At 29.6% G+C, this 16113-nt stretch overlaps 1 protein-coding gene and 1 pseudogene across 2 annotated transcripts; both read left to right on the top strand.

The window, feature by feature from the left end:
- The first annotated feature begins 1617 nt into the window (after nt 1-1617).
- Nucleotides 1618-2465, top strand: LOC107017100 (E3 ubiquitin-protein ligase RHA2A). The gene has a single exon (XM_015217378.2). It carries the CDS (start codon nt 1650-1652, stop codon nt 2139-2141), a length of 492 nt encoding a protein of 163 aa, XP_015072864.1. The 5' UTR covers nt 1618-1649; the 3' UTR covers nt 2142-2465.
- A 4984-nt stretch (nt 2466-7449) lies between these two features.
- LOC107016325 lies at nt 7450-12809 on the top strand (annotated as a pseudogene). The gene is made up of 4 exons (XR_003577776.1): nt 7450-7686; nt 8229-10694; nt 10782-11904; nt 12031-12809. The product of XR_003577776.1 is annotated as a putative late blight resistance protein homolog R1A-3 (transcript).
- Nucleotides 12810-16113: the final 3304 nt, after the last annotated feature.

The following is a 16113-nucleotide window of genomic DNA, read 5'->3' as shown; positions in this document are numbered from 1 at the left end:
AAATGATCTCTTTCTTTTTTTGGTAACATTTTAATTTCAGCTTTTCACGTGGCATGTTTAAGGCTACAAGATCAAAGAACAGTTTTGTACATTTGACCTAATTTTAATTTAGAATCACAAGATTCAAAAGTCTTTCTTTATATTCTTAAACTCCGTGCCTAGTCAAATCAGATCATTCTTTTGTGAAACGGAAGGAGAATTATTATATACCCTTAATTATATAGATAGATTTAATGACTCAAAATTTTGTGTCTTGAAATAATCAAAACATCTGATTTTTATATTGTAACTTCTTCAATCAATGTGACTTAAATATCCAGTATTTATAGTTGACAACGTCATTTGATTTTTCTTAATGTTTGTTCAAAATAATGAATCACATAGCTTAAGAGCTTTGATCACACAAAGTAATAGAGTATTTTGTTGGTAATAAATGAATACAAATTCGATGCCTTACGATGAATGAATAAGACATAGCTAAACCTTAGTAAAATTCGCAAAATTTATTTTATGAAGACTCTCATTTATTTATATTTGCGTCTATTACGTAATAATTGGAAAAAAAAATTGTGATTTTTCAGTAATAAATATAGCCCTTATTCTAGATCTAGACATTTTGACCTATCCAACATTTCATGTGTCACCTTTTAATTTACCTATATTTCCAATCCAATTTTTACCCAAATATGCTTAATTATATTATAATGTTGATTAAAGATTTTTATTTTAAAAAAAAGAGTAAAATTTTTGCTTATTTAAAGTGACATTAGCATACCTCATTTGAAACCTTAACAAATTCAGAATTTAAAACTAGTTACTAAATTTTTAATAGTATATTATAATAATTAATGCAATTCTAAAATTAAAAGTGAGTTTGACTTAAAAATAAAATATGTATCCATCAGAAATAAATTCGAAATAAATTTCGAGTCAAGTAAAATAAAAATACTTTAAATCCTTTCCTTATCATGGAATCTTCCATCCATTTAGTTACAAATTCTCAATCAAAGATACTTATATTTATATTTCTAAATATAATTTTCAATATAATTCCATGAGTAGGTTCTCCAAAATCCCTACTTCAATCTCGTGTCTATATAAACAAAAGTATTTCAAAATTCTTTCCTTCGTGGAATCATTCATTCATTTAGTTACAAATTCCCATCCGAAGATACTTATATTTATATTTCTTAATATAATTTTTCAATATAATTCCATGCGTAGGTTCTCTAAAATCCCTACTTCAATCTCGTGTCTAGTTAAACAAAAGTACTTCAAAATCCTTTCCTTCGTGAAATCATCCATTTATTTAGTTACAAATTCCCATCCGAAGATACTTATATTTATATTTCTTAATGTGATTTTCAATATTCCATGAGTAGGTTCTCTAAAACCCATAACTTCCGTCTTTCGATTCGTTTAATATATATAAGTTTTTTAACTGAAAATTTAAAAAAAAAAAATAATAATCAAGTGACGTAAAGTTGAAAATTGCAAAAATACGCGATGACACTGAAAACTAATTGTGTGTCCTCCTCTTTTCCTTCCCACGTAACCCCCACCCCCTACACCCCATACCCCATCCCCTACCCACTATATATACACTACTTCAAAACCCATTATTAGCATAAAAATCATTGAAAAAAAAAATGGGATTACAAAATCAATTAAGTGATGTTTCTACTGAATCCATTCCGATTTTGCTCGTAACTCTTCTCGCTAATTGCATCGCTAATCTCCGTTCAATCATCTTCGCTTTTCTTCAGTTCATCGGCGTTTCAGTAAATCCGATTCAAATCGAAGAAAATGCGATTTACGATGCGGTTGGTTCAGGTTTAGCCGGAGTTGTTATGCTGGCTGAACAGCTTAATTTGAATCGGATGTTCTCGTATACATTCGACGATCAATCTGCTGGTTCGAGCTGCGTTTTTTGCTTGAATCGATTAATTGATGGTGAAAATGTGAGGAAATTGGATTGTAAGCATGTTTTTCATAAGGCGTGTTTTGATGGATGGTTAGATACGTTTAATTTTAACTGTCCGATTTGCCGGTCGTCGTTATCGGCTGTTTCCGATGAGCGCGTGGAGGTCACGCGACGGCGCGTTGCATGGGATGTGATTGAGTGGTTCTCGTTGAGGTAGAAATTATGCGAATCAGAACTTCGATAAACGAGAGGCATAAGTATCACGAGGTGTGAAGGAGATCAACTTATACAATCTGTGTGTTGGTGAAAATGAGTGATGAATTTCACCAGGAGTTTTTTTTTTTTTTTTTCCAAAAAAAAAAATTGAAATTAGTTTTTGAGGAATTATTTCCGGTTTTTGAAGAGCTTGATATAAAGTTCTTTTTGCTCATGTAAAATAAAAAAAAAAGGTTTTTGGCGGAATTAATATTATTTTGCAATAAGTTCAATTTTTTATGGACTCGAGACGTGGAAATAAATTTAAAGAGTAATTATATTTTAAGTGCGTATTATAGACCTAAGTAAAATCCTTATGGTTTGATTTATGATATTTTAGTGCATTGAGCTATTTCTTTAGGGGGACGTTTAGTTACTGATTAGAGTTATGCATGTATTAGCTACGTAGGTATTAGTTATGCAAGGTTTAGTTATGTAGATGTTAGTCGTGCAAGGTTTTGTCGTGTTGATTTAATTATGTGGGTATTAGTTACGTGGATATTATTTATATATTTATTATCTAGTTATATAGAAATTACGATACGTGAATTATTAACTATTGAAATATTAAATTTATTATAAATTATTAATATATATTATTTACAAAATAATAATATATGTAATAAAATGTAAAATGTATTGAATAATATATAATACTAATATTTAATTAGCTTCTGCACCATTGAAAAATATTCAATCAATTTCTATTATTTAAAAAAATTTATATATACACAGATCAATGAAAATTATAATTTAGTAAATAGAAATGAAAATGATCTAATATATAACAAGAATAGATAGAAAATAATAAAGTTTTCAATTTTTAATAAAATACAATAAATTGAAAAAAATAAAAATAACCTATATATATATAAAAGAAAAACAAATATATATAGAAAAATATTAAAGTTTTCAATTAAACAATAAAATAAATTAATAAGTAAATATGTAATTTATCCTTTTAATACATATATAACTAATATCACGTAACTTATAATTATGTAGGACTATATAAAATGTAATTAAACATGATATAATTTATATTGAGTTTTATACCTAATATAAAAATTTTATCAAACGAATAAAATTAATGAAAATTTTTATACCTGAATAAGATGTCTTTTATACAGTAACCAAATGATCTCTTAATGTGGCATATTTAGTAACTGAGGTTCTTAAAATTAAGGTTTTTCTAAAAAAATTATTATAAGAAAAAAATTTAAAAAATAAGACGAAGGATATCTTCAACAATTAATCGAAATCATGTGGAGCCGCCCTCCCTGACTTGGCCCTGCCCCGCTTTCAGTGGCGGAGCCACACATAGTGAAGGGGTGTTGATCGACATCCCTTTATCTGAAAATTACGTTGTGTAGTTAAAATTAAAATATTTTTTTATGTATATCTATATTATATACTGACACTCCTTAACTTTTATACGATTTTATTTCTTTATATTTTGACATCTCTTAGACTAAATTCTAGCTCCGCTACTGCCCGCTTCGACAAGGATCCAACCGTTCATAACGGAAATACTTAGAAACTTCGAAGGAAAAAAGAAAACATATAAGAAAAAAAAGTGTTCTATCGTTTCTTTTTTCTTATACAAATTCATATTTTTTGTAATCATTACGTATTATTGGGAACACATAATTTCAAACCGCGTAAGCCTCAAACAAATTCTAGTCACATTGAAAAGAAATTTCACCTGTCTAGATTGGCTTAGGTCCATTGGGATATGTTTTGGAATTATATTAATCTCACTATAGAAATTTATATTTAAATATTGTATCATCAATTATTTTAAACGAATTATATATTAAGAAACTCAAAATATAGAGCAAATTTCACATTTTATACTATGTAAAATGTTAAATAGGAGATTTTGAGTCCACTGAAATTGAATAATCAAAATATATTATATTCATAGTCAATATATATTCATGTATACTAAAGTTATATTTAGCCTTTTGGGTGTATCATAAATGTAACCAGACTATAGTTCATTTATAAGTAATTTACGTTCAATTTTTTTGCGTGTATCGTTTTTATTGTTAATGTATAGTTAACATATTCTTTCTAGAGCGAATTTTAGGTTCAGCAAATAAAAAATACATATTTGTATGTTATAGCTATAGTTTGTATAATTGTGTTTTATTACAAACTTTATGTTTACTATGGCTATAAATGCGTGTATTTCGGTATACATATACAAAAGAATCAATTGTATAATTTGTTTCGGATACATATACAAAAGAATTAATTGTATAATTTGTCTCTATATAAAGCGAGAAAGAGAGAAAGACAAAAAAAAAACTGAACATGAAAGATCTGTATTTGTATAATTATAAGTGTATATGACGAAAATATATATACTTAAACATACAAATTTCTCTCATTTTATATAAATACAAAAACAATTTATATGATAATAGCGAGCGAGATCTGAGAAAGTGGCGAGCTTGAAACTATCCCATTAATTATTATGGTGTGAGCTCTGTTGTGTTGTGGTGTCATTTAAAATATCTCTTTAAATATAATGTGAATAAATACACAAAAATTTTGGAGTATAGTTTTTATGAATATGTTTTGTGTCCTCTTCTTTGTTTGTTTCAAATTTTTTCTTTTTTAGAGTATTGAAATTGGACCAGATTGAAGCAAGTGGGAGATAATAAGTGGCTCCCAAATAAACAGAAAATATAAGCTGTGATATAACAATTCACATGGGCTGATTATGACTTTTTTCCTTTCTTTTCACATGGGCCTTCTTCTTGGGGGCCCACAAAATGTTTGTTGCTTCAAAATTGGGTTATTCACATAAATGTTTTTATGGAAAAATTACATAAATTAGTACATTTTAATAAATAATTACTGATTTTAGCAATACTTTTTATTTATTACCATTTATAACAATACTATGTCAAATCTGCAATATGAATTAAAAGTGATAAGTGAAAAAAAAGATATTATTGCTATAAATGGTAAATATTTTTTTATTTTTGTATATTTATGTAAGTTTCCCTATTTTGGATGGTCTTTAATTTTTGTCAGTTCGATGCTATGATAAGAGTTAATAATATCAAAAAAAGAACTTGCAAGGCAAATATTTACCTTTTTATGTAACATAATATAACACAAGTTATATTATACAAGACAAAACAAGTTATGGTTTATTAGATTTAGCTTAGTTCGTACATAATTTTATGTTGATAGATACATCAGTTTAATTTCAAAACTCACTAAGTTGTTTTACGCAAGTGAAGTAGAAAAAAATCGCATTTAAAGTGCATATGAAAAAATTACCTTAAAGCGCAGTTATATGTGTTTGATATTATTTTGTGAAAAAGTTTTTTTGGTTATTCAAATATCAACAATTCAACACTCGAATCTACTATAAATAAGCCAAAATAACTCTTTGGGGTGGTCCAGTGGTTTGAGCTTGGGACTTCTATGTTGAAGGTCTCAAGTTCGAAACTTCTTGTCAGCCCAAGCAAGGGGTTTGCCTTCTGGGTCGAGCTCGTCGCACCAGGCTTGGCTAGTGCGGGTTAACTCTCCTATGTAATTTGCGAGCTATTGCATAGGAGCGAGGTTTTACCCTGTGCGCACCCAAAAGGGTAGCGCCTACGGGTTTCCCTTGTCGTCAAAAAAAAAAAATCCAAAATATAAAACATAAATTTCAGGCATATGCATAAATGGTGTCCTTTGGTCTCATTTCACATTTATTTCCTTTAATTTTGAGTGTGAACAAGCAAACACTTAAACTTATATAAAATTAAACAAGTAAATATATGAGTTCTATGTGACATAATACATGTAGGACATTACGTAGACATAAATTGTAATGTAGATATCACGTAGAATGTGTATTAACTTTATATAAACTTAAGTGTTTACTTATGCACATAAAAAGTTGAAAGACATAATTTAAAATGAAGTCAAAAACATATTTATATATTATGCTTAAATTCAGTATATTAGAAAAAACACACTCCAAATATTAATTCTCAAAATAATAATAAATGTAACGAACTCATTTAACTTCTTTTTTTACTTTTTCGTTTAGGTTAAACGCATGTTAAAATTGACTAAAAGTTTTACTCATTTATTTTATTTTATTTTTTAAATATTTAAAATTATAAAATACATTTTAATATTTTTTATATATCTTTAATTTAAAATTACTTTTGACAATTTAGTGTCACAAATTTTATATGAAAGTCGTTGGATCGAGTTGCTTATATGCTGATAAGCTGAACACATGAAGAGGAAATAAATAAATGTATTCCTAATTAAATAAAAAAAGACTTGTGAATATAATTAATTAAAAAAATACGACTCAGAAATGAAATAAAAAAGGACTTGAGAATTAAGTATTGAATGATTAATTTTTTTTTTTAAAAAAAAATGAATTATTGCCATATATTAATGTGGCTAGAGCTGTAATAATACTTTCTTCATTTTGTCAAATATTTTCACCAAATAAACATCGAAGCTATCTAAGTTTAATTAATGGTAACAGTCATATCCAGGTGAGAATTATTTAGCAATGATTTATTTTTTTCATCATCGTGTCAATTTTAATTGTTTTGCTTACTCATTATATATTAAGTTTAATTTCCAAATGATATATTTGTTTTTTCCTCATGTTTGAAGAATTATGTTATTCTTTACAATTTGATCAACAATCTTTTTTTCTTTTGGCGTTTATATATATTTATTTAAGAAATCTGAAATAAATCGATGAACGTGTAATAGGTAACGATGTGATTGGGGCTACATAGGTTTCATATCATTGACTTTATTTCTCCATGTTTAAATTTCTAAAAGGATCTTCAAACTCCAAATGATAATAATAAAGTCAACTAATGAACTTTGAACAATCGTGTGATAAAAATGGGTTATCAAGATTTAAGGGTAAATTTTACAAAACAGTTATTAGGTTGATATTATTTTCCTAGATAAAATGTTGATCAATTAAGAATATTCGTGTCTAGAAGATTGTAAGAGAGATAATGATATTAAGATTAATGTTAAATTAAAATGGTTCGAAATTTACGAACAAGAGGAACACCGATACACTAATAAAAAGGAGGTAGAAGAACACGAGAGAGGTAATTAGATATGACATATTTAACTCTAGCTAGTAATCACTTACTTTCTTATTCTTCAATGTTCGTTGAATAAACGACTATTTAAGTTAATTCTTCCGCGAATTTTTTTTTATTATATATAACCAAGTTTTAGCGGGAAAACAAATTTAGCACTAAAAAATATTTTTGGCGAAATTTCAAATCCCCTCTTCTTCGTTCGAATTTCCCTTTTTTTCTCTCTCCGATCCTCCACCGTGAACCACCGTCTCACCGCCCGTCTCCGCCGCTACCTTCATCAGAATGTCAATTCTCCAGAGAAATGGATGCATCCAAATTGATCTTCCTCTCACAAAGGAAGGCGTCTTGCAACCTTTGATTCGCCGATAAACTTCCTGAGTCATTCAAACTCATCTCAAGCAGGTTTTGTTCACTTCGTTTAGAAAATAAGTTTGTAAGTTTCAATAGTTTGTTTCATGTAGGGTTAATTTGGCCGGATAGTATACAGGTAGGAGTAAGTTTGGCCATATAGTGTAATGAAGTAGACAATACTCGAAAGTAGCCTATTTTTTTTTATTTGCTATATGGATCATTGTAAACTGCTAATTGATCTGATCAATGTAATCAGTTTAGTTTGGTATAAAATTTTTGTTAGTACTTGATTGGCATTTGATGTAGCTATTGTTGGCATCCATATATGTTGTGTGATTTGCGCTTGCGAATTAGTACTTATAATATGTATGTTTGTGCATTGCTCTGAGGGTTGATACTTGCTTGATAAAGATGGAGGTCCGTTGTTTATTGACTATTTGATAACTTTTCAAATATGATAATTCTGTCATTTCCATGGGAAATTGTTTCCGTGAGCTATTATGAGTATGTTTAAGTTTTAAAAAGAATCATTCATTTTGGAAGACTATCAGAAGTTCAATACATTAATCTTCAATTATTTGCAAATTCAGTAGTATGTTGGATGAAGGGGATCCTTATCCTGATCCTGATCCTGATCCGGTAAGCATTCTGCAAACTATAGAAAATGAGCATGAGGACTTGACGGATGACAAAAGGAAGGAAATCAAGTTGATTAAGACAGAGCTATGGTTTCTGGGTAGATTTCTTCTGGGGCATTGGGAGTGCAGTAGCTCCCTTCAAATGCGGATTAGAAGTCTCTTGGTATTTGCAGAAGATCTGTATCGCTCTAACTTTGATGCTGATCCCTCTTACGTGCTACGATCGATAGAGCATTTCAATTACTTCATCCCAATAAATTATTGGGAATCAGAAGAAAGTCTAGTTCCTGTTACTACGCCTCTGAACCACGTACATATGCTGGCATACATAGACAATGTTGTACAGAATTTCAAGGACCTGCTGATTGTTCGCCTTGTCAAGCTGACTGATGTACAGTCTCAAGTGGAATCAGTCGTAAAGGAGTTGAGAGCACTGAAGAAGTTTATCTTCTTTCTGGGAGAAATATGCATTTCAACAGAACAAATTAAATGCTGGCAAACTTTCTGGCTTCATGTTAGACTTGTGACTACCCGTGCAGCAATTTTTGTTATACTTGCCTTGTTACGACAGATTTTCTCATATGATGCAGGATAACTTGATGTGTAGCCAGATAGTCTGCGATGACGAGCTCCTGAAATATATTTTAAAGTTATTATCATTCGGCAGCACTCATGTCAACTTGTACCTCAATAAAGCCGCAGATGATTTCATGGATTTTCTTCTGCACGTACACATGCAGTTACGAGCGGATTCATGGACTTCAGATCAAAAGTATTCTTTTACTGAACAGATCAACTGTTTGAGAGCTTTGCTCAAAGAGTTACCATTGATTAACGACATTCAGGATGAGATGAGGATCCATTTCTTCAAGCGACTAGTGACACTGGTCATTCAAGCTGGACTTACTGTCTACTCGGGGGGTGATTGGGACCAAAAATCTCTATGGCATGATTCGGTCCGTCAAAACAGAGATTTGCCACAAGATCCGAGAGTGGGTAACATCTCATTTGCCTAAGAATGATAAATTGGGCTTTTCCAATTGCCTTCTTGCTAGCTTGAAAGAGTTCCTGTCTGGTCATTCTGCTTCACTTGCTTCTGTGAAGGATCAAATCGAAGTAGTCCATGAGGAGCTTAACTTTTTCGAGCCTTTCATCGTGCGTGTAGCAGAACAAGGTAATAACAAGCATAACTAACTCCAAAATCTTGTTGGAAGAGTCATTGATAAGGCTTATGAGGTCGAGTACATACTTGATTCTTTTGCAATTAGTGATGTACCTCTTACTTTTCTTAGGATGTGGCTCTTGGAAATCATAAGGGAGATTGAGCTCATTAAGACTGAGTTGACCAAACCCAAGGAAAAAAATATGACAAGTGCCTCCCATGCTACCGACGGAGAACTGGTTGGTTTTACAGATGTCTGTAAAACTATAAGAGATCAACTAGTTGGAGGATCACAAGAACTGGATGTTGTTTCCATTGTGGGTATGGCTGGATCAGGGAAAACGACCCTTGCTCGGAGTTTCATCAATGATGACATAGTTGTTTCTCATTTTGATTTCTGTGCGGAGTGTGGTGTTTCACAAGAATACACACGTGAGGACTTGCTGTTTTCCATTTTGAGTTCTGCTAGTTCTGGCCTCACTGATATTAGTAAAAGAGGTGCTGATATATTAGCTGATAGACTAAGAAAAACTCTATTGCCAAAGAGGTACCTCTTAATCATTGACGATGTGTGGGCAGTACAAGCATGGGACGATTTGAGATTATGCTTTCCTGAGGCCAAAAAAGGTAGCAGAATAATTCTGACGACCAGACTTAAAGAAGTTGCTACGTATGCTAAATGTGTCACTGAACCCATAAACTTGCGTAGTATGAAAGATTCAGAAAGTTGGTTGTTATTACAAAAAAAGGTATTTGGGGAAGAAATGTGCCCCGAAGAGCTAAAAGAAGTTGGGCAAAACATTGCGTTAGTGTAATGGGCTGCCACTTTCCATTGTTTTAGTGGCTGGTCTTCTCGCAAAGATTGACAAGACAGAAAGATGCTGGACGCGGATGGAATTAAGTTTTGGGGAAAGAGTGCAGGATGGCGCAAAGGATTTAGTAAAACTAAGGTATGAAGATTTACCTAACAAACGGAAATCATGCTTTTTATATTTTGGTGCATTTCTAGAGGACAGGGAAATTTCAGTGTCAAAATTAACAAGCTTATGGATTGCTGAGGAATTCATAAAAAACAATGAGGACAAGTGTTTGGAGGATACGGCAGAAGATTACTTGAATGATCTTATTGGAAGAAACCTCATTATGGTACCGAAGAGGAGATCAACTGGGAAGATCAAAGCATGTCGCGTGCATGATCTAATGCTCGATTTCTGCAAGGAGAAAGCTAAGGAAGATAATTTCCTTTTGTGGCTGAAAAGGTATTACCTCTTTATATTTTTCTCCAAGTATTGATTAATTAGGATTTTTTCTCTTACTCCTTATCCTACTTATATTCTTGATTCCAGGGATCGTGATTCCAATCCTTCGCGTTTTTATTCTGAAAGGCCTATGCACCGCCGTTTATCCTTTTATTCTAATCGGGATGATCTTTCTGAGTGGAGGCCATCATGTTCACATGCTCGTTCTATCTTATTCAGGGAGCTTAGTGATAATGCATGTTCATCAATGAGACATGCTTCTTTCATCTTTGGCAACTTCAAATTTCTCAGGGTGTTAGACTTGGAGGTGGTTGATGTAGATTCTTTTCCCACTGAACTTAATCAGCTAAGGTACCTTGCTGTTCAAACTACTAAGAATTCTATTCCATCATCTATAGAAAATCTTTGGAATCTTCAAACGTTCATAGTCAAAAGAAATGGAGGACAAGTATGGTTGCCAGATACTTTTTGGAAGCTGAGTAAGTTGAGATATGTTAGCATTAGTGATGGGGCGTTGTTTGCTTCGCGTGGTGCACAGGAATCCTGTGGTGGAAATTTCTTAAAGCTGGACAATTTGGAAACATTTTCCTCAATATATGTTTCCAGGGTGAACAATATGGAAAGGATGGTAAGAAGAACACCCAATCTTCGGAAGTTAAGATGTGTATTTACTGATTTAGGGCGTTGGGGAAAGAATAAAAATCGGTTTCCTGTATTAGACTCATTATCTCAACTTGAAACGCTAAAAGTGGTCTTTGTTGGTATCTCGGAGGTTGGTCCTTCAAGATTAAACTTTCCAGAAATTTCAACCATTGCCAAACTTGTCAACCTTGAGGTACTTAAACTGCGACAAGTTGCCTTTGAAATGGGTGAATGGGAAGTACGAGATCAGGAGTTTTCTCAGCTCAAACACTTGGAACTAGAAAATCTCAAACTCTCGAAATGGGAAGTGTCTGAGGAATCCTTCGATCGCCTTGAGAAATTGGTTTTGCATGGATGCTTACATCTCGAAGCTATTCCTGATGGTTTTCAGGACCTAAATTATTTGCGATACATTGAGGTAAAATCATGCAGTGAAGATGTTGCCGACTCAGCTAGGATTATCAAAGAAACAAGAGAGGATAACGGCCAACAATGTGACGTTAAAATCTTTTCTTAGCACTGAAAGATTAAGGCTGCAACCTTTAGTTCATTTCCAATCTGATTGCAGGTACAATCTTAAACAAATACTGATGTTATTTTATCACTCATTTATGTTCCTTGAATATATTTTCTTATTGACATGCTCATACATATTCTGTTTAAAACTATGTTGTACTTTTTTTTGTTATTGCAGCTATTGTTTGTTGTTGCCGGTTAAAGGTAGAGATAAGGTATGCGTACATTCTACCCTCTTCAGACCCCATTTGTGGGATTATACTGTGTTTGTTGTTTGTTATTGCTGGTTGTATATCACAGAGCTGTTTCATGTTATTTGTTATATATGCTTTTGGGGCTTGTTGCACTAGTAGTCTTATGAACTTTTCTGATTTTTATTTCCATTTTATGTTAAATGGATTGGTATATGGATTTCGTTAGTTGTGTTTTTATAAATGATATAATACGTAAATATGCATTTTAACTTGGTTTCAGCCGAGACATCATGTTCTTCAATTTTGCGTGTGAATAATAAGTATGACGCTCAAACTTATACAAAGTTAAATAAGAAGATGCACATGCCCAACATGTCATGCATGATACACGCATGATATAAGACGCGTGTGTCTACTTATTTTTACATATTTTGACTGACCCACGCCATTTACACCTATTTAATGAAGTTGGTTGCATCATCCAACTATTATCGTATATACTATCATATATAATTGCAGATAGGTACTATAAGATATTATGGGATTATTATTATTATTGAGCAATTAATATTTTTGAAACACAAAATCTAATCAAGTTTAAATTCTTGAGAGAATGTTGGTAATCAAGTCCAAGAGCTGCTTAATTATGTCTCAGATTTGGGGACACATTAACATCAATTTTGCCGACACATCAAATACAATTACTGAAAAAATTAATTCTCTTCTTTGATTTAACCAAGATTTGTTACTTGGAGATTTGTGATGTGACAAATATTAGGTAAATGTTTATGTCAAATCAATAGATATGAGTTAGAATATTAGCGAGAGTAATTTTACTTAACTATAGTTAATTAATAATTCATTTATTTATTTTTATTTGTTCGATATTATTTTGACATATATGTATTTTACTCTTCAATATAATATATTTAATGCTTTTGAGATGCATTGAAAATAACTATAGTTAATTGTAATAGAGGTAAATTAGACTATCTCTTTATTTCAAAAGTTATTGTCAATCAACTATTAATACCTTAATCGCGATCCGAATTTCAAATGATCAAACAAATCTTTGATTTTACTAGCCTTGATTAGTTCAATAGTTGACTATGATCTTTTTTTTTATATTTATCACATATTAGATCAAATAATATTCACTTTTGACATATTTTTATCAATGCAATTCTTTTTTATCTCTTTTTAAACATAAGTCACTCCAACAAAACTATAGTGTTGTACTTAACTAGCTGTAAATAAACATAATTGTATTTATTTGTAGGAAAAAAGCTACATATATTCAACTCTATGATGGTGCAAGTTATATTCTTGGCTGCTCTATGAGAATAATGGATGTAGTTCTGTGGATGAATTATCTCTCCTTTAATTATATATCTTAAATTTAAATTTTGAGTATAAAAAAATACTTAATAAATAATGTTCTTTTTTTAAATAAAATTTTACATAACGTAAATTTTAATTAATCGAGTTTTAATACTTATTGTCCAATCACTTCAACTAGTTTCAAGTAGTACTGCTGCACTTCTACCCAAAACATAAGTCCTTGGAGCCGCAACATTTAATAGTTGTCATAATAACTAATAGCTCCGTTATTACGGAAAAAAGTCTGAAATATATTTAAACTTTAATTATTGATACACGACAAATAAATTTTTTTGAACTTTTCATTGATCTAGAATATAATATGTTCGAGAGGAAATTTTATAATTCTTTTAGATGGTAGAAACTTTAAAAATTATGATATTTTAAATAATACATTTATATAAATATTCCTAATTAAGAAGCAAAATATAAAAGAGTAAAATGCATCGAGTAAATGACTATAATTTTTATCATTCAGACTTAAAATTACTAACTACATAAATTTTTAAAAATACAAATGTTATTCATTCATATGTTATCCTTTAAGTGTTTTTTTAAATATTACAATCACTTAATATATTTCATTAAATATTAATAATTAAAATTTTTACCAAAAATTCTATATCTAAATGAGGCCGAATTAAATCATCGCTACATATAACTTTTTATTTATTTAGATCTTTTTTCATTAGTTGCAAATTGATAGCCCCATCGATTTTTAAGTTATTTTGACATGAAAAAAATAATCAAATACGTAGTAAAGTTATTGTGAAAATGACTTTTTGTTGAAATTAGTGATCCTTATATTAAAAATTAGATATTTTTTTACTTGTCATTTTAACAATTAAAGATATTTATTATTATTTTTCTAATATTATATTTATTATAAGTTTATTTTTCTAATATTATATTTATTATAAGTAATTATATATTATAATAATAATAGACAACATAATTTTTTAAAAATATAAATCAATAAAGATAATTTAATAAAACATACTCCTAATAAATATTTCTTAGGAGTTGTTTTGTATGAGATATAAGATATAATAATCTTATGAATAAAATGCAGTTTTATTTATTCTGAATTTGATCAGAAATATTAGACAATCTTATTATTATTATTATTTATCTCACTATTGATATATTAGTGATCAGATAAATTATCACATATAAATAATAAAATAACTTATCCCAAACTAACTTATCTCGAAACAAATGATCCGTAGCTAATAATATTTGTCAACAAGGGGCCAACAAGAGTTCATTTTTTTCATGATAAACATTTAATCATTTACCTTCGATTTAATTTCATAATCGACCATAAAAAATAGAAAAAATTACATAAATTAATACATTTTAAAAAATAATTACTGATTCTAGCGATACTTTTTGTTTATTACCATTTATAACAATGCTTTGTTAAATCTGTAATATGTATTAAAAGTAAATTACGTATGCAATAATATATATGAATTATAATTATTTTTTGAAATATATCATGTTTGTTTGGTAAANCCATTTATAACAATGCTTTGTTAAATCTGTAATATGTATTAAAAGTAAATTACGTATGCAATAATATATATGAATTATAATTATTTTTTGAAATATATCATGTTTGTTTGGTAAAAAATTGTCACATTGTATTATAAGTGTATTAAAATATGTAATAAATGTATTATTCATCATTAAAATTTGTGTTATGTGTGAACAATAAATTATTCTTTGTAATATGTATTAAACTTGTATTATAAATAAATTAAAAATGATCAAGTGAAAATAAAATATTATTGCTATAAATAATAAATATTTTTTTATCATAGTATATTTATGTAAGTTTCCCTAAAAAATATGCATAAAATATTCACGTGTGTATATAGTTCACAAAAATCACCCCACTAATAAATCATCGATCTTGATATAAATACAAAAGAATTATTTTCATGATTCAAATTCGAAACATCGTACATCACACGATGAACTTACATTACACTATTGAAAAGTACATAACAAATAAAATAATTGATAGCTAAAACTGCTATCACTGGTTTCCCATTATATAAGGAAAAAAGTGAAAAAAAAGGAAATAGTAACATATCCAATCTTTTCTACTTTTCTGAAAAAAGCAAATCAATCATTCAACAATAAATAATAAAGTCCTACCCAATTTAAATTAGTCGAATCGTAATACAGATATAAAACATCAAATAAAAAGAATAAAATTTTATATAGTAAATTACAATATAAATATCGAACACCAGATGAAAAATATAAAAAACTCATTCAAACAATAGATAGGAAATTAAAACATAATTTTTTTATTAAAAAGTGTAAGTGATGCATGCCTGGCAGCATTTAATAAACCTTACAAATTAATATAAGATTAATAAGCAAAAAACTAAGATTAATTCCCTAATTTCTAGCTAGCTGCCTCGTATGCATCTCTTACATCTTCTCATGTTACATTATACTATACTATATAAGATTAATTAGCAAAAATTAAAAAGAAAAAAACATAACAATACAACGAAATCGAACGATTCGTTACAACATGTTATATGGTCTCAACGTCTTTACAAGACGATAATAGTAGATCGATGAAAAGTCAAAAGAAAAATAAAGACCTAAAATTAAGTTAATTTAAATAAAACTTAGGTAAACTCGGACCGTTACCCTCAATTCCC

This window comes from Solanum pennellii, chromosome 4 (genome assembly GCF_001406875.1).
Source record: "Solanum pennellii chromosome 4, SPENNV200".
NCBI lineage: Eukaryota > Viridiplantae > Streptophyta > Magnoliopsida > Solanales > Solanaceae > Solanum > Solanum pennellii.
The sequence above is the reverse complement of the archived record's forward strand: the minus strand, read 5'-3'. Positions and strand labels throughout refer to the sequence as shown.

Excerpts from the sequence above, each read along its gene's own strand:
- LOC107017100 (XM_015217378.2), top strand. The coding sequence starts at position 1,650 with ATGGGATTACAAAATCAATTAAGTGATGTTTCTACTGAATCCATTCCG.